The sequence below is a fragment of the Arvicanthis niloticus genome, chromosome X (assembly GCF_011762505.2).
Source record: "Arvicanthis niloticus isolate mArvNil1 chromosome X, mArvNil1.pat.X, whole genome shotgun sequence".
In the NCBI taxonomy this organism is placed as follows: Eukaryota; Metazoa; Chordata; class Mammalia; order Rodentia; family Muridae; genus Arvicanthis; species Arvicanthis niloticus.
Window position 1 is genome coordinate 102,373,173 of NC_047679.1, and position 19,110 is coordinate 102,392,282.

A 19,110-nucleotide genomic window follows, 5' to 3' on the forward strand; every position below is an offset into this window, starting at 1 on the left:
AGTCATCACAAGAATCTGAAACACTTTCTCTGCTCAGAATGTTAAGGTGAAGAAAAGATTTTCTCTAGCACTTCTTATGGTCAAACATCTTCAACATTCTCTAGTCACATAGTGTTATACTGGAACTCTCTATAAGAAGACTAAAAACAATACAGGTAAATGAAACAAAATATTTGCTTAAGAGCAAAACCTGCATCAGCCACAGACAGAAAAATTGAAGCATGCACCATTTCTCCATTTTGTTTGTACTTTCAAAGACATGGTGGCCTAAGAATTGGTTTCATAGCCAAGACCTTCTTTATTGCTAATAAGTAATCCCAGGGAAGGAATCTTTCATTTCATCCTTACACTCCAATAGATAAATGTACCAGAAACGTTTTTCTCTCACAGTCATGATGCTTTTCACTGTCTTTCCAGGGTTTTACTGACATTTTACTGGAAAGAGTCATGCATGGGGGAGCCAACATTACAGGTTTCCAGATTGTCAACAATGAAAACCCAATGGTTCAGCAGTTCATACAGCGCTGGGTGAGACTGGATGAAAGGGAATTCCCTGAAGCCAAGAATGCACCACTAAAGGTAATGCTCCATGACACACAGACAATGAAGGCCAGCTTTCCACAGCTTTTCAATATGCCCTTTATATACTTACAACCATCCTGTGATCAAGTGCTCTTCACTCAGACGTGATTCATCAACTCTTAAAATATAAAATCAGCTGCAACTGATACTATAGTATAACCTAATGCCCAAATAAACTATAAAGAATAGATCTTGTTAAAAAAAATCTAGTGTTTGAAAATAAATTAGTTTAATGTTTAAATGAATCTCATTTTTAATATTCTCATAGTAATTTACACTATTACAAGATCCTGAATCGGGCAAAGGGTAAAGGCAGTAGGAATAGGTAAAGATTGATAGTCTAAAACAGAAAATTGGATTTTACATTATTTATGTGATTGCCCCATGATAATAAGTTCCATGAATCTCAGAACACCCAAGTGACTTAGTCTCTAATATAGAATATGTATTACCTATATGTACAGAAATATTGAACAGAAATAGTTACCTGTCTACAAAAGTGTCTTTAAAAATAATTAGATTACCTAAGTTGCTCATTTTCCCAAAATCAAGATAAGAATATTAAGAGCAGAAAGTCATATTTAGAGTGCATATTTTTTCATATGTGTTCCCTATGGTTAGAAACCCTATTATTTACTCATGATTTTAAAACAGATAAATTAGGTGGAAATTATTTGTGCTACACAAAGGTTTCTTAATATATATAATATATTTACATCCAAATATAAATTTTTGAAGGAATATATATTACTGATTACCTCAGCACACTAATTCAAATATAAAACTATATTTTAATTCTTTTTTGCTTCTATAGTAAAAATGCATACAATGATACAATGACCGTGATGTAAGAAGAATCAAGTATGTTAAAACCTTCCCACTTAAAAAGGGAAACTGAGGAAGGTCTTTTTTCTCATACTTTTCAGTTCTCCTTTCTCCCTCCCTGAAAATAATTGGGTAGAGAACAGTAGGGAAGATAGATGAAAGAAGATATGTATTCCCTACTACCCTGAACAGGTCACATCAGAACCTGTAAAGTTCTGATACAAGTAAATACAAGTAAAATTTTTAAACAATTGAAATGCTCTAGAAAACTTGGGAACATAATTTCATAATTCAATAAAGTCACTCACTAGTTAGAAGCTAATAGTATGACTGTAATACAGATTATGTGTGCCAGAGTTTTCCAGGGCACTTTCATCTTAAATTATCCTGCCCTTTGCTCATACCAGGTGTTCTAATTTGTCTTGGTGAATATGGTCACATTCCCAGTGAAGAATCCTTTATAATCAAATCTTTTTTAGCGTATGAAACTGATATGATTTTTCATGCTTTACTTAGGTAAATTTATAAAAGTTTCTATTCCCATGAAACTGCCTAACCATGCTGCTTTGTGATGTGTCGATTAGCAACTATATAAGACAAAAATACATTTATTCATTATTTTAAGTGTTCTCAACAATTTTATAAACACACTGTTAGACACAAAGTATGAATAAAAATAAGGATATAAAGATAATACTGCAGTATACATTATCCTTGCTCTGAAGATGTATAACTTCTAGAAAAGATAATGAAAACCATCTCAGGTACCCATTAATAATGAGTATGTGTATGAAACGTGCTAGTATTTACTACAAAAAAAAATGCTTAGTCTTATAAGTAAAACCATACAAATAGTTTTAAAAGTATTGAACCTTGATTGATTCAATCAAAGATCCTACTTTAATACTTGATATAGAATATGTAGAGTTGGAAAAATCATCTAGAAATTAAAATCTAGATGCTATTTAATCTATAATTCATAAATATTTCTTTTTATGATTTATTTTAGATTGACTGGGCAATCTCATGCTTGCATACAGAAACTGAATAAAGTACAAAATTAAACAGTTCTTTTAATATAGCTTTAGAAGAATTGCATTAAGACTAGTGACAATTCATGTAGTTGGTTCGAAGGAAAATCACCACTCTGTTAGCTTTAGGTAGTGCTAGGATGGGCAAACACAAAGATTTTTCTTCGTGAAAGAAAATATGTTCCAGTTATAGTCATACTTGATGAGTTGCTTCTGAAAGAAACGGAATAAGAGAAAAATAAATTGATAGTTGTAGAAACAACAATGTATTCACTCTCAATTGTATTTGGACAGACATTTACATAGTGAGAACTTCCCTTAGGACATTTTGCTACATTTTAAAAAGTCAATAAGATCCCGTATTCTACAGGTATTCATCACCCTTGCAAAACAGTGGCCAGCTTATTTTAATCATGCTTTGTTGATTCATTTAATGGAAAAACATCCACCATTTCAAACTGCAGATAATCAAATCCCTTGTGTTAAGTGACTAGCAGCATCCCTAGTAGAACGAGTCACTGTATACAAGGAAGAGAAAGTAAAGTGTTCTTGTCTGAGAGAGGTAGCATCATGAAGCATTGCCTACGAATTGTCAACGTTATCAGATTTAAAACTCAATAACGATTGTAATTTTCGACACTTGAAAAGCATCTTTGGTTTTTGCTACCCCCTGGGAAACAAAAACTGATTTATTGCTGGCCAGAGGTCCTAGCTTGCTTCAAACATGGTCCAGACAGAAATGATTAATGTTTCCTTCCAAATTAATTTCAAGCTGTCTAACTTAGCTATTTCCATTTTCCCCTAAGTAAACAGCAGATCTGAATTTTCTATTACAAACAGCAATAACTCAGCCTTGCTTTAGGATATGCTATTTCCTCTCTAATCTATACATGTGGTCCTTTAACATCACATGCATTTCTTCTCTTACAAAATTCCAAGCCTTTTATACTCACTCAATAGGAAACAGTATTGAGAGCAAGAAAGAGATTCCCTTGAGCCATTTGATCTTAATAACCCTAACATGTGCACACATGAGGTAAGAGGCATTATTGTTGAATGCATCAAAAATCAGGCTTGCCCACAGAGAATTTTGAACTCAAACAATTAGGGTGATATCTTTGCAAAGCAAAAGTTGGAAGTGAATGAAAAGCACAAGGAACGAGGCAAGTTTGAAGGATGTCATTTGTCATGCTATCCTGTTTTTCATGCATTCATTTTAGTATACATCTGCATTGACACACGATGCAATACTGGTCATAGCAGAAGCCTTCCGATACTTGAGGAGGCAGCGAGTGGATGTATCCCGCAGAGGCAGTGCTGGAGACTGCTTAGCAAATCCTGCTGTGCCCTGGAGTCAAGGAATTGATATCGAGAGAGCTCTGAAAATGGTAAGGACAATTGCTTGTTGGGGAGGACAGGCCTTAGAAAGACACAAAAAGGGAGACTTCAGTCCTAAAGAAACTATCTCAGGCTGTGCAGAAAAGATATGTGTGGATAGTCACCCAAATCTAGACTTCTACCAATAGAAAGTTCTGCTGTGAAGTTTGAAAAAAATAAATTTAGGGCAAATAAATCTTTGGTTCTATGCTTTGGTACATGGTAAATGAAACTTGGTACCCTCCAAAATTATAGATTAAATTAATAAGTCACTTCAAAATAACATATCTTCTACAAATATGACATTTCTTATGAAGATTTGTAATTTTATTTTTATAAAATGATCCTAATTTCAAGATAGGCATTACAAAGGACAGCAGCACCCTTGGGCTCATCAGACAAATTGGGAGCCTGAATGAATTGTGAAACTGAGCCAGTGTGATAGTATTTCTTCTGTTGTCAACAAGAACACTTATTCTATTCTGCATGGTAGACTGCAGGAACATGGTGCATTTCTAGACCTATTTAAGAGGCTTTTGCCCACTTCCACAAAGAAAAATCCTAAAGAAAAGTACAAGGAATCAATGGATAGATGATCAAATAGGTCACTTGTTTTGGGTATTTACTGGGTAGGAGATCATTTAAGGCTTCAAGCAGTGTCCTTTGAACAGATTCCATTATTTACACTAGGAGCAATGTCACCCATTCATTGCAGCTTTCTAAGCAAGGGCTCTTTCCTGAATATTTAACTTTATGTCTGCCACATGTCCCCACATGCATTAAAATGAGCCTCCAAGAGTACAAGAATCTCTTCTTTCCAACTAATTATCTTGATGTTTGGGACATCCAAATGAACAAAGAGATAGGTCATCCTAAGATAATTCTGTGCACAACTCAGCAATGAAGATTCACAAACAGCCTCATAATGTACAGCATTTTGTGTAATTGGCTCTCTTACTGCTGCCTTAATTTGCCAAGTTAGATGCATTCAGTCCAAAGTGGTTAGTAGCCACTGTGTCTCTCTCCAAGAAAGAGATATGAGCCATTCTCATACCATGTAGACTTTTATGTCATTGTGTCAGTTCCCTTAACAGATGCCCTGAGTGTAGTTTTATGGAAGCAGCGGTGCATGGTTTTGAAGAGCAGCTAATTAAATTCCACCTTCCTAGCAGTTACAAGATTTGTATTGTCAGGTGGAACATAATGATGAGTGAAATATAAAACTGCCTCAGAGTGAATCGAAATGAGTTTTCATCAACAAAACCTCATGGGCAAGAGCCAGCATTTCTAATTGATTGGCCATTCATAACATAAACCACCACTTTCCCCAAGTAGAAATGTGACCACCAGAATAAAAAATAAGAAACCAACTTGGCTACAAATTAATAGGACCAACCATCTTGTCACAAAGAAAAATTTCTGGATGTTTAACTCACTGATAAGTTCAAGGGACAGGCCAAATAAGTCACCTTCCTTCCCAGGCCTTAATGGCCAATCACCTGACCACAGGGATCCTTCAACACTTTTTAAAGACCAACTTATTTCTGTTCTAGAAAGCAATGGCATTTCCAAAAGAATATGGTCCCTCAGAACAGTGCTATTCAAAATGACTGAAAATAAGCCTAGTATTATTATATTTTTTTTTAAAAAAAATTCCTTTTTACTGAAGTTCATTAAAAATGAGATTGCATGATGTGCAAGCATCCTTCCTTGTGACTAGTGTATCTTTGTTTCTCAATAAATCATTTTCTTCCTCCAAAGAAATCTGGAAACCAAACCACTGTTTTTAAATAGTATGGAGCCTGTTTAAATAAATATATAGCTATGCCATCCAGTCTACACTTATTAAGATGTAGATTATTAAAATGATAGTTAAATAACATTAAGGCTGTTTGGATTAAAGAGGGATTCTCGATGAGGTAGTGGGAAGCTGTTGCTCACATTCAATACTAGTCTATATCCCTAAAACTAGACTTCACTTAGAGTGGTGGTCCAGTTCTATCCCTACTCACTGAAGACTTTGCATCATGAGGGCTGGCATCTCTAGGACACCTGTTGATTGCCCAGTTCATAAATCAAGTTCAGATAACCTGGGTCTTTTGGAATGTGTAATTCTTAATGAGACTTGAAGGCCTGAGTATGTCCAGTAATGAAGGATTTCTATGCAATTGTCTTGGTTCAGACAGACATCACAACATGTGTAAGTTTCATACTACTGAATAATGCATCAATAAAGGTTCCATTTCTTTGCCTAGAACTATCATCTCATGTGGTCTGCAAGCTTAGTGCTTATGTTTTTGGGGTTGGATGGAATTGCCATATCAAAACAGTTTCATGGTCTCCTACTTGTACTCAGAAATCTACTTCTTTTAAAAAAACTATTTCCAAAGCTTTGATATCAATTTTCCCCTTGGCAGTATAATCCCATTATTGCCCCTGGCTTGTTTGCTAGTTTGTCATTTTCTATAAATGAAGGGAAAGATATTTTGTCAGCTTATTCTAAAACAACAACAACAAAAAAAAAAAAAAAAAACAGATTCTTTTTTATTTAAAGTCTCTGACCCTTACTCAGGAAGTAAAACATCCAGATAGACTGACAGTCTGTATTTGATATTTCTAAACTGTAGAGCAGAAAAGAAAATCTGTCAGTAGATGTGGCCTTTTGATTTCATATGACCAGGAACCCTTGTGGTGTAGGTAGGCTCTGAATTTGGCATCCCAAAACAGTAATGGAGCCCCAACACTTCTGTCTCTGTTGTGGAGCATGTCACATTCATGATTCCTTGAGGTTCACAAATTTTTATCAGTCTTTGAACTATCTCTCCATGGCATCCATGCTCTCTGCTACCTGTCTGTACCTTGGCACATAGTTTAAATAAGGGGGGAAAGCTGCTTCTCTCATGGTGGAAGTTCATAAATGTGCAACCCTCTCAAAAAATAGCTAAAATCACTTTGCTTGGTAATTAATTCCGATTGGAGCTGGAAAGATTTTCTCGGTTAAGGTGCTTGAGGCATAAACCTGATGACCTGAGGTCAATCTGAAGATCTCACAGGGGAAGAAATGAATCAACTCCTGAGAATTGTCCTCTGACCCCCATGTACACTGTAGCACACACATATCTGCATTTACATATATTCATATCATACACACAGAATAATAAACAAATGAGTATAAATTGTAACATATAGTTAGACTGCACTGTGATGCTTACTACATGCCAGGCATTACTTGGAACTCATTTAATCAAACTAAATAGTTTTGAGAAATAGGTACTTCTGGGATTCCCCATTTCACAGATTAGGATTACTGAGTCACGCTATAGAAACCAGATTATTTTCAAATATTGGAAATATGAAGATTAGACACAATGATGTCCCACAAGAAACTCATAATGCAGAATATTACATTAACCTATTTCAGCCTAAATTATATAGAAATGTTCAAGTCGTTGAAACACTGGTTACAGACGTCTCACTACATTATACAGGTAACTGCTTCTAATACCCAAAGTTTCATAACTTAAAAGCACAGCAAGAACATTTTGTTAAGCAAAAAGGAAAGGGGGGCATGGGACAGGGGTTTTCTAGGGAGGGGAAATGGGGAAAGGGGATGGCATCTTAAATGTAAATAAAATAAAATGAAAAAAAAAGAACATTTTGTTAATAGAGTTTTGTGAAGACTTGATCTGCTAGATAGAATTCAGTGACCCAAAATGAAAATTCTCAAAGATTTCATCCTAGAGACCTAGAGTCGACAATGTAAAAGCTAGTTTAACTTTTCACCTTTTGCCTTTTTACCAGGTGCAAGTACAAGGAATGACTGGAAACATCCAATTTGATACTTACGGACGTAGGACAAATTATACCATTGATGTGTATGAAATGAAAGTCTCGGGCTCTCGAAAAGTAAGTAGCCAACACAGACAATAAGAGAAATGTCTCTCCAAAGGTGGGAAATATACAAAGGCATCCCCACTTGGTGTTTCTTTCTCTTCATCTGCTGAGGAACAGAGATAAGATACATAGAGTTTTGTAATCAGAATGATTCAGCCATATGTTATTAAAAAGGATGACCCTTAAACTCCTATAAAAGTAGTAGAATCACAAGTTATTAACAATTTTTCTAAACAAAGAAAAGGGATCACAAACTTTATAGCATGGTATTAAACAGAATCTTCCTAGGCACATAAAATTCTCAACAAACAAGAATAAAAGTAGGTCATTGCCAACACACCGCCAAACGTACTTGAGACAAAATACCTTTCTTCAGATCTGAATTGTATATGGCCAGTTAGCTTCTACCTCCCTAACAATTGAGTTAGACATAAGGGAAATTTCATAGCCATATGATAAACCTTTAAAATATAAACTATCTTGCATCATATCTCCCAGCTACTAACTGGTTTTTGACTCCTATATATCAGCTTTCTGCAATTCCAAACATTTGTCTGCTGTAAAGATTTAATGATAGAAAAAGTAGTCATTACACAGCAGGCTCAAGTATTTTGCAGAATTGTCAGTAAAGGTGAAGTGAAGAAAGGAACCCTCAAGATAAAGGAATAGCAAGCACACCTCTGTGTGTATCCTTTTTGTCCTGAAGGCAGTAAAAACACAGAAACATGGTATTAATCCTTGTAAATCTCAAGCTCCTTAAAATCCACTTCATATTTTTTGAGAGAAAAATGGGCAATCAGATCAAATGTCTGTTCTTTCTAGGCTGGTTACTGGAATGAGTATGAAAGGTTTGTGCCCTTCTCAGATCAACAAATCAGCAATGACAGCTCATCCTCAGAGAACCGGACCATCGTAGTAACTACCATTCTGGTAAGTGTGGACATACAGTAGGGAGGCTTTCTGAACAGCATTCCTAAATGTATTATTCAGTTCTAAGTATTTAGAACAGGGCTAAAAATATTATTCAGCCAGCCTTGAGTTTAAGCATGCAGAAGTTCTAACACAACAGCTGCTCAGGAACCCTCAAGCACCTCTCTGTGATGAACAAAATGCCATTATACACAATGGGGTTTTATTCATCCATAAAGAAATATTATATTATATAATTTCTGGAAAAGTTTTCAGAACTTGAAAATATTATACTAAGTAGTATAACCAAGGCTCAGAAAAACAATTACTACATGCTCTCTCTCATATTCAGTTGCTAGTTTCCAGTTGTCAAATATAGAAGTAAGTATGAGTAAAGACCAAGAAATTCAATTGTAGACCCATGAGAGCAAAGAGACATTAATGGGGGGGTTAATGGGGTAGGGGCCATTGATCACATGTGATATCAACATGAAAGGAAAAATACTGTGGACAAAATCATCCAAAGTGGTTGATGTAAGTGTGGAGGGAAAAGAAGAGGTGGATAATGAGCCAGAATAAAGTATGGGTGAAGATTCTAGAAGAAAATCAAAAGGAAGAAAAGAAAAGAGGGATGGAAGGAATGGCTCAGTGGGTAAAAGTGCTTGCCACCAAGCCTAATGATCTGAAATTGATAACCAGAACGAATATAGGCAAAGGAGAGAACCAACCCCTGCAAGTTGTCCCTCCTCTACATAAGTAACATGGCTCGTTTGCAATATACTCAGAAAGGAAAGACAGAGAACAAGAGAATGAAGAGAATGGATGGATGAATGAATAAATGAATGAGAAACAATTTTACATATCATTGTCTTCTTACCCTTCTCCCCTAAAAGAATGGTGATTCACCATGATATGAAGTCTGTTTCTTCATTGTCTAGGGTTGTTGTGTGAAAAAAAGAAAATCAGTTAATGTTCTAATATTGAATCTAACATTCCTTTGTATAACTCTGCAAGTCACAATTTTTTAATCCTCAGATTTTTATTTTTGCGATTTGTAGAATGGAAATAAATAGTAATAACCTCTTACCTGTGTCTTAGGACTATTTCAAGACACAACTAGTTATATAGAAGTATTCCACAAAAGACACTATAGACATGTGATGGAGTAGTGTCATTTCCAAATGGTTTTCCAAAAGCTGTCTTTTATTTTTTTTTTTAATGAAATGTGTTCCTCAGGTAAAAACAAGCATGGCATTTAAACAGCATGTATCAATTTCTCTTCTTCACTTTATCCTAAGAACTGTATATAGCCCTAAGATGGAAAAAAGAGCCAGTTAAAGCTTCACAAGGACTGTAGTAATTCCCTATGGTCTGCCTGAACTGGCTGTAGCCCCTACCTAATACATCCTGAGAAATCAAAGGCAAATCCTCTTTATGTACCAAAGGAGATAGTGCTTTCCAATTCGACTACATCAAAAGACTTTACTGGTGGAAACTAGCCCTGCTTTCAACTTTGGGGGGAAAAATCTTAAATGTATCTCTACATTATTAAATCTCCAGTTAGGGGCTCCAAGGAATACATGGCTCCATGAATAGTTGATTGAGGCTCCCTTCCTTATTAAGTCACAATTTCATTTCCATACACCAAGCCTCAATAGGAACAGAGAGGAAAGTGTCTTCCTAGTACACTTACTGCATCTTGGAAAAAAAATGGATAAGAGTGATCATTTGTTCATGTTTTCTGGTCTCTAAGGAATCGCCATATGTAATGTATAAAAAGAATCATGAGCAACTGGAAGGAAATGAGCGCTATGAAGGCTATTGTGTCGATTTAGCCTATGAAATAGCCAAACACGTAAGAATCAAATACAAATTGTCCATTGTCGGTGATGGGAAGTATGGCGCAAGGGATCCAGAGACTAAAATATGGAACGGCATGGTCGGGGAACTTGTCTATGGAGTAAGTATTTTTCACTTCCACTGTTATCTATTTCTATGCTTTTCAGTTAACAAGAAAATGAGGGGATTTAATGTTCAGTCTCAAGATTTATCAGATTTCAGAGGTTTTATGATTCTGTAAAAACAAATAGTTTCTCGTGCTGTTGAGGTCAGGAAAGGGAGACTATCAGTAGCATCCTTTGAGCAACAAGGTTATTTTACAAAATGAAAAATAAAATTGTACTTCGCCACATTAAGCATAATCTGCCCTCTATTTAGAGTCTATTCCTTATCCCTTCTGTGTTTCACTGAATCAGGTACCAGAACCACCTACCCATGTAGTTTCTTAACAGTATCACCAGCTTTCCTCATTGGTCACCTTGTGTCTAATGAACCAGTCTTTCAAATCTAAATGCACTCTTCATCCCAACCATCACTTTATTACCTTAGCTAAGATTTTTATCATCTGTCTATCATTTAGCTGTATCCCTACCTCTAGTTTTACATTAGCAAATCAGATCTACATTATTGCAATTCCCCACTTTAAAACAACAGGATAAAACTTGAGAAAGACTATAGTGGTACTGTCACAGCTCCTTAGTGACTTCGTCTTAAGTGCTTTTGGTCTCAGGGAAGATCAGATCTTAGGCAAAGCAATGCAATATATGAAGATAGGTATAATTGGCCACCAGGACTTCTCATTTCATAAACCAATCTCTAGTGAACCAAAGTTCAGATCTAAATATCAGAAGAAATTGAGTCCTACTAAACAAGAATCACTTGCTATGATTGGTATCTGTCTAAACAACAGATGTTGAGAAGGTAAATGAATTGGATGTATGTGTGCTGAGAAAGTCACAGTTGGTAAGAAGAAAACACCCATGTATCTATTGGATGGAGGATCACAAAAATGACTCCAGTGGTAGCCAGCACAAATAGGGTGCCACTCAAGCAGAAAAGACTACTGGGGTCACTTAATATGTTTTTAGAATAGGCCTTTGGAAACCAGCATAAAGGAAGGAGCTTATTTCTAAAAAATGAGGACAGAGAATGGGAACTAAGGCTTAAAATGAGGCTGGGCCCCAGGTATTAAAACTGGGACACTGTCCTCTTGCCAGACAAACAGCAGAGTAACTTGAACCCCCACCTCCATCTGTGGGGCTGGAACCAATCACCACCTGTCTTAGGTCAAGGTTGGCCCTGGGAACTGGGGCAGGACTGAGTTGCAGATGAGACACAAGTGAACTGAGAGATGAAAAAGAGGTTTTCCACTTCCAGAGAGGGATAGACAACTCAGTTGATTTCTGAGGACCCTAAGCCACTCTCAGCCATTTTCACATGACACTAGCCTCTCACTTTCCAGGTGACAATGTTTTCTTTTTCTTGTCCCTAATCTCCCCAACACTCAAAAGGTATTGTCTTGCCTATAGCTCTCCCTGCATTTAGTGCATTACATAAGGAAAATTCACTCTTTGCCCTAATGAATCAATTCCAGTATACGATAATGATTGACAAAGATTCATTAAAGTTAGCTCATGGTGGGAAAAATAAGGCAATATTTTTGTTATTATTAGCTAGCACTTATAGAGTGTTCACTGGCTGCTACCTACTGTGCTAAGTACTTTACAGGCATTCTGTACCTTACTTAATCTTCACAACATGCCTTTTAAGAATTTCCATTAGTAACCTGTATCTGTGAGACTATTTAAGCTAAAAATTGAAGTCACATTCCAAAGACCAAACATCCTACAGGGCCCATCTTAGTTGTTCAGGCTGCTAGAAGAAAGTGTATTAGACTAGTGGCTTACAAACAACAGATATTGATTTCTCACTATTCTGGAGGTTGAGAAGTTTATGATCAAAGATTTAATTGTCTAGTAATGATCAACTTCTAGCTCATAAATTGTACCTACTTGTTGCATCCTCAGATTAGGGATGGGGCAATTAGTCTCTGAAGTCTCTTATATAAGAGCACTAATCCTATTTATGAGGGTTCTGCTTCATAGAGTAACCACTATTCTAAATACCCCATTTCCTAATAATATTACTTTACAGATTTCAATTTTAACATATAAAGAGAGGCACACAAACATTCTGACCATAACAACAACACAGTGCCTTGGATCTATGAGGTTCATGTGCTTTTAATGAGTTCACCATACTATCCCATAGAAAAAGTTGTTTTGGGCCCATTCCATCTGGAATAATATTTGAAATTTATTATAAAAGGCTTTTGGTGCCTTGGCCATTCTTGAGAGATGTTATTGATGCTTTAGTTATATGGCAAGAAATTGAGGTATAAATTAATACTGCTTCAGTTATCTGATGTGATCTAGTCCATCAGTTCACCAGCCCATCAAAATGGAATGGTCAGAGCCCTGTAGTATCTCCAAAGAAACCTAGCACAGTCTGGAAATAGATCAATGGCCTCCTAGCATCGAGCAAGATGTCAGGCATGGTGATGTAGGATAAGAGATTTCCTGACATTGTTCAGATGAAGTGTTGCACTCTCATGGTGTTTGGTTTCTCCTCTGGGATGTCCTCGCTGCTGCATGGTTTAATCTCTACCCATCCCTTTCTCTCTCTACTTCATCTATTTGTAACTGAGGGAATTTGAGAAATACAGAGTGCTTTGTTTAGTAATTCAGACCTCATCTCCTCAATTTTGAAAAGGTGAGATTTCGGAATCGACCTTTCTCTCATTCTCCTGCTGCTCTGGGAAGAGCTTTCCTCTCTGCCGGGGAAGGCTCTTAAAGGTGCACCCTCTCCCCTCTCCTGACCTAGAAGAAGTCTCTGATGTTTTCTAAGCTGAATAATACAAAGTGATTCTGGACAACTGACAGCAAACCAATCCACTGAAGTAGACTGTCAAACTACACTTTCCTCTAAAACCTAGGAATAGAAAAACTAGTCTTTCCTGTCATGCTAGAAGGAAGAGCTTGCTGTCAGAGAGGAGGATAGCATAAGCTAAATATACCCTCATCTTCATGGAGAAGTTTTAATCTTTTGCCATTAAAAACTTTTCAACGTCTCTGTACATGATAGAAATGGGGGGGGGGGGTGATAAAAACACAGGCTTATATTTCTGGCAGTTCTGACCTCTTGTGGTTTATGAGTTGCCTCAGAAAAAAGGAGGAGGAAAAAAAAACTGTCTGATGATTTCTCAGAGTGATTAATAGACAAAAAGATGGAGAATGGGAAAACTATGACTTGCATTTAGCAGGAAAACTACACAGATAGGCACGGCTTCATCTTCCTAGTATAGCCTCCTATGCCTTTTGTATGTACTATGGATCAGAGCAGGAAAAAATAAAGGAAGGCAAAGCTGGAGAAAGCTTTGCCAAATATATTTCTGTATCTGTGATAAAGTCTCAAGAAAAAAAAAAAGTCAAAAGGAATTAAGTTCGGTGAAGAATAAAGAAGTCAATTAGTCTCTTTTCAGAAGATTCCTGAATTTTTTTCCTCTAAAGAAATTCAAATCAAAATTGATGTTGGGGCACCTTGTATCTCTAAGAAGGTTATTTTTAAAACAAACGTCAGCAGCATACAATGTTCCCCATTACGTAAGCCCTTCAGAACATTGTGGTCTTGAAGCTGTCCACCTGCTTTTAGCAATTTTGATTTTGAGCTGGATTTCTGTAACACTGCCACATAGTAATCATTCCAGCTCAAATGGCTCGCACACCACCAGTTTTTACTGCTCCCAAATAGGAAGTGTTTTAAGAGGGCACTTTAAAAGAACATTTGTGGCTATCCGGATTCTTAAATATTCTTTAGCCAAACATCTAATTCATTTTCACAGATGACTAGGAGATCCACCAGAGCCCAAATATTAGCATTGCCCATTGAGTAAACCAAGAAATTGAAGCCTGCTGGAGCACAAGAGCAACAGCAATTTCACAGGGAGGAGGGGTGGTGGCAAAAATCAATTTTTGACAACAGCACAAAAATCACACTTTGGCAACTCGAATACCAGTATGCCTGGTCTAGTGCTCTGTCCACTGGTTTACATTGGCTCAGCTCACTAAGCTTCTCAGCTTATGGGAATCTTGATATTCTTGCAGTCAGATATGTCATTTCTTCATTGCTTCAGGGTGAAAGGTTTGCATTCTAGCTGGATTATGAGCAATTCTGTCTAAGATACTCATTACATTTCTATGTACCCTCTAGGGCAATGCAATACTAATCTCTAGTAATCTCTTGAAATATTTAAAAATATAATGTAAATAGCTATAAGGTTCTGTCCTCAGAAAAGATATATGACCTAACAAGGTTTATTTTTTAAAAAGGAAAGAAAAAAAGAAAGAAAGAGAAAAAGAAAAAAGGCAAGAAATGGGCTAGAAGGAAATTGAAGCCCCAGTTATGAAGAAGACACCTCGAAGTGGGCCACTGCCACGTTCTTTATGCTTAGCACCTAGAATTAAGAATAAAGATGACGTGGGATTGCTTTGGGAAAGGCCAGGAACGATACCATGCAGATTGGTTCTTCTGACTTGGAAAAAGCTCGGGAATGAAGATGAGATTGGTATATGTGGATTCCAAGTCATGGTCCTTGGGTGTTCCAGACTCTTTCTCCCTTCCAGGAGAAATGGCAACTCAGCAGATACTACTTACAATGACATTTTATTGCCTATAAGAAATTATGTTAGATTGGCACTATCCTAAGACACATTGCTTTTCCATTAACAAAGGCAGAAAGTCAATCTGTCTTCCCGGTTAAAAGTGGAGAAGCAAGGACCCAGTATCAGATGCTATGCATTCATTGCTGATCTTCAGGTGATTTACACTGGACTCTGGCAGAAAGGACTGATGGTTTGATAAAAGTGCTCCTCTAGTAAAGGGACACATAGACTCCAGGGAAGAGCATTAATGATACATGAAAGTCTTCTATTCTTGAGCATAGGGGTGGGGAAATATTCCCAACCAAATTTAGCATTGAAGGGCCTTCATCCAGCTCCCGGGATGAACGTTTATCTTCAGTGAGTCTTTAATCCCTCAGCTCCCCAAGGACAAGGAGTCCAAATAAATAGACCCATACTGGTACATCTGTTCTGGATAAAGAAATGAGGGAATCCTGTTGTGACTCCGCTTGTTGCTGCCCTGATTTAAATAGTCTCCATCCCTTTCTCCAGATCTTAACAATGGCAAACAACAAACATCTCATAGAGTACAGCCAATAAAGCAGTTTAATCCCTGTTTCCCAACACACAGCAATTGTATTCCTATTGTCCATGTTCTGCTCCACTCTTTTTTTCTAACACATTAAATTTTCTGGAGGAAATGCCTGCTGAGGGCCACTAGAGCTTTAGGCTTGATGCAGGGAGCAGGGAGCAGATCACATCTGCTTCTCTTATGGTCTGCCTGATACATCTCTTCCGTTTTCTTCCTTCTCCCCTTGCTATCAGAAAATACTTTGAAACAGTGGCTGACAAGCTCTTGCTCAAACGTAATCTTCAAATAGGTTACAAATTTTATTTGAGCTAATCAGATGAAAATACTTTTAAAAATGTAACAAGTCTTCCATCTCAAACAATTTGTAAAATTATAGTTAAACTAAATGTCATCTCTGCTTAAAATTTGTCAGCTACTTAAGTTCATGGTCGCTGTGCATAGGAGTCTGTTGGAGTTTAGGTTTGATGATATTTACTACTTCAGCTGCCCACCTATGAAAATGATTATAAATCCCCTCAAGCTAAATCCCCTCCGATAACGCAGTGGCTTGGGTTTGCCACTGGTTAAGTGGGAAAAAAAATCCAACCTAATTTAGTGTGTTTACTGAGCCCACACAGCCATTCATAAGCTGCTTGATTAAAATCCTTTAAATCGTCAAAATAAAACCACTAGTAGAGTCTCCCCCTGAGCTCTTACCATTTGCTGCTTTCTGTCTGTCACCTGGAGCACCCTCATACCAAGCATTTACCCACCTAGTGTTCTAAAAGTGACTTTCCTGCTGCTGTTAGCAGCACAGGCTTGATGACAAACGGCTGTTGGAGTGGTTTAGGACACTAAAAGAGAGACACTTGATTATTAAGTCAGAAGCTCACCTGCTCCATAGTCCTAGCCGTAATCCTTCATGTTTGGCTCCAGTTACAGCTGACTTGCATTAAGAACAAACATCAAGGGAGGAATTTCGGGGGGGGGGGAGTGGATTTGATCCAAACATATTATATGCACATATTAATATTAATTTAATTTGGATGGTTTCTTTTTCTTTTCTTTTTTTACATTTTCATCACTATTGGCCTCTTAAGTCTTTAATTTTTCTTTAAAGTAACCCTGTCGTCTGTATGCCATGGCAGTCCCAGGACAACTGAGGATTCTTGGACACTTATCAGTAATCTGCTTCTTTATCTTCTCATTAATAACTAAGCTGATTATTTCACAGGCATTGTGGCAGGCAGGTCATAAGTTCTGAAATAACCTACCATTACAGATATATTTTATTTTTTATTAAATTTATTTATTTATTCACTTTACAACCCAGTATCATCCCTTCCTCTCCTCCCAGTACACCCTCAAGTAAGTCCCCCCCCCACTCCCCTTAGAAGGGGAAGTTCCCCTCTGGGAGTCAAATAGCCCACACACCCCCATCACACCTCTACTCCACTCCTCCTCCTCCCCTCTACCCCCAGACCACACATCAAGTTGCTGCAGAACTAGGCACATCCTCTCCCACTGAGGCCAGACAAGGCTATCTATTTAGGGGTGCAAGATCCACATGCAAGCAGGCAGGCAACAGGCTCAGGGATAGCCCCTGCCCCAGTTGCTTGGGGAACCCATATGAAGACCAAGCTGTTCATAGGTCCAGCCCATGCTAAGTCTCTGGTTGGTTATTCAGTCTCTGGGAGTCCCCAAGGATTCAGGTTAGTTGACTCTATTGGTCTTTCTGTGGAGTCCCTATCTTCTTCGGGTCCCTCAATCTTTCTCCCAACTCCTCCATAAGCCTCGCCAAGCTCTATCTACTGTTTGGGTGTGAGTTTCTGCATCTCTTTCCATTGTGTTGGGTGGAGCACCTCAAAGGACAGTTATGCTAGGTTCCTCTCTACAAGCACAACAGAGTATCATTAATAGTGTCAGGTATTGGTTCTTGATCTTGGAACGGGTCTTAGTTTGAAGCAGTCATTGGCTGGCCATTCCCTCTAACTCTGCTCTGTCTTTGTGCCTGCACATCTTGTAGGCAGGACACATTTTGGGTCAAAGGCTTCGTGAGTGAGTTGCTATTCTTATCTTTCCACTGGGAATCCTGTCTGGCTACAGGAAGTGGCCACTTCAGGATCTGTACCCCCCCACCGCTAGGAATCAACTAGAGTCTCCCAATTAGACCCTCTGGGGACTCTCCCCATCCCAGGTCTCTGCCAAGTCCTAGAGATTGCCCCCGCACCCCACCAACTGATCTCCCTTCTCTCTCCCCTGCTCTCCTTACGAATGGTCCTCCCCCTGCCCAACTCCCCTCCCTGTCCCCTCTTCCACCCAGTTTCCTCCTCCGATCAACCTCCGATTTCTATTTTGTAACCCCTTCTTCATATGTAGGAAGGGATAATAGTAGGAGAGGGTAAGGGCTTCCCCGAGGCTGCCTTGGAACTGATGCACCGTTTCTGTGATTTATCCCTCAAGAAGGATAAAAGAGATAGAAAATGTAGGTTCCAGTCTGCCACACATCTTACTGTCCTGAGGGCTCAATCCGCAGCTTTCTTAGCTTCTGTTGGTTGAGCCTTCTTTTAGTTACTTGCAACTATACATTTGTCTTTTTCAATCTGCGGGTCTTTATTAAGGGTCCTTAAGCTGGTAAGCATGGTAAATTCTTGTTTGGGAGCCAGGCCACATCATTGAGCTCAGATTTAACATTCTCCTTCAGCCTCCATTGGAGCAGTACATAAAAAAAAAAAAAAAAAAAAAAAAAAAAAAAAAAAAAAAAAGTCTACTTTCTTTGAAAAAGCTCCTGAGATCCCAGAACTTTCAAAACTGAGGCAGGAGGATCACCGTAAATTTGAGGCCAGCCTGAGCCATGTAGTAAATTCAAAGTTAACCTGGGCTACATAGGAACATCTTGTCTCATAAGAAGAAAAAAATGGCAGGAAAAGGCTTCCCCGAAAGAAAAGTTCAAAAAATTAAAAATGTTAGGCAAAGGGAAAGAGGAGGACAGATTAGCCTTGTTGTTTTCTGTGATTCAAAAGTACATTAAACTCAGAATGTCCTCCCTTGGGAATCTGTTCTTTAGCTAAATGTTCCTTGGAAGTAGACAATAAACTGTCACTCCTTCTCTGTCTAGCCACCTCTTGTTAGTGTTTAGTGGTGCTTACTATGTGGTGAGTGTTGCACTTACAGAGTTTTGGTTTGTGGACTTTTCTGCTAGAGGTATTTTTGTTTTGGTTTGATTTTGCTTGTCTTTGTTTTTCTATTTCAGCCATTCTTTCTTTCTGTTTTTCTTTCTTTTTGAGATTAGGATGTAATTACACCATTACCTCCTCCTTTTGCAACCACTAAACTTTGCCATATATCAAGGGGACTATGGTTTTAGATTTAAAGAAGATCAAATGCCTCAATCTTCCATTCT

At 37.8% G+C, this 19,110-nt stretch overlaps 1 protein-coding gene across 5 annotated transcripts in view; it reads left to right on the forward strand.

The window, feature by feature from the left end:
• Positions 1 to 19,110, forward strand: part of Gria3 (glutamate ionotropic receptor AMPA type subunit 3) — a 259,149-nt gene that overhangs the window by 172,177 nt on the left and 67,862 nt on the right. For all 5 annotated transcript variants that reach the window (XR_004604537.2, XM_076918780.1, XM_034485108.2 and 2 more), the window contains 5 exons: positions 418 to 579; positions 3,659 to 3,826; positions 7,617 to 7,721; positions 8,532 to 8,639; positions 10,372 to 10,578. Coding sequence is in view for 4 of the 5 variants with exons in the window: in XM_076918780.1 (XP_076774895.1) it covers positions 418 to 579; positions 3,659 to 3,826; positions 7,617 to 7,721; positions 8,532 to 8,639; positions 10,372 to 10,578 (750 nt within the window). In the remaining variant the exon portion in view is untranslated. The remainder of the gene's footprint in view (positions 1 to 417; positions 580 to 3,658; positions 3,827 to 7,616; positions 7,722 to 8,531; positions 8,640 to 10,371; positions 10,579 to 19,110) is intronic.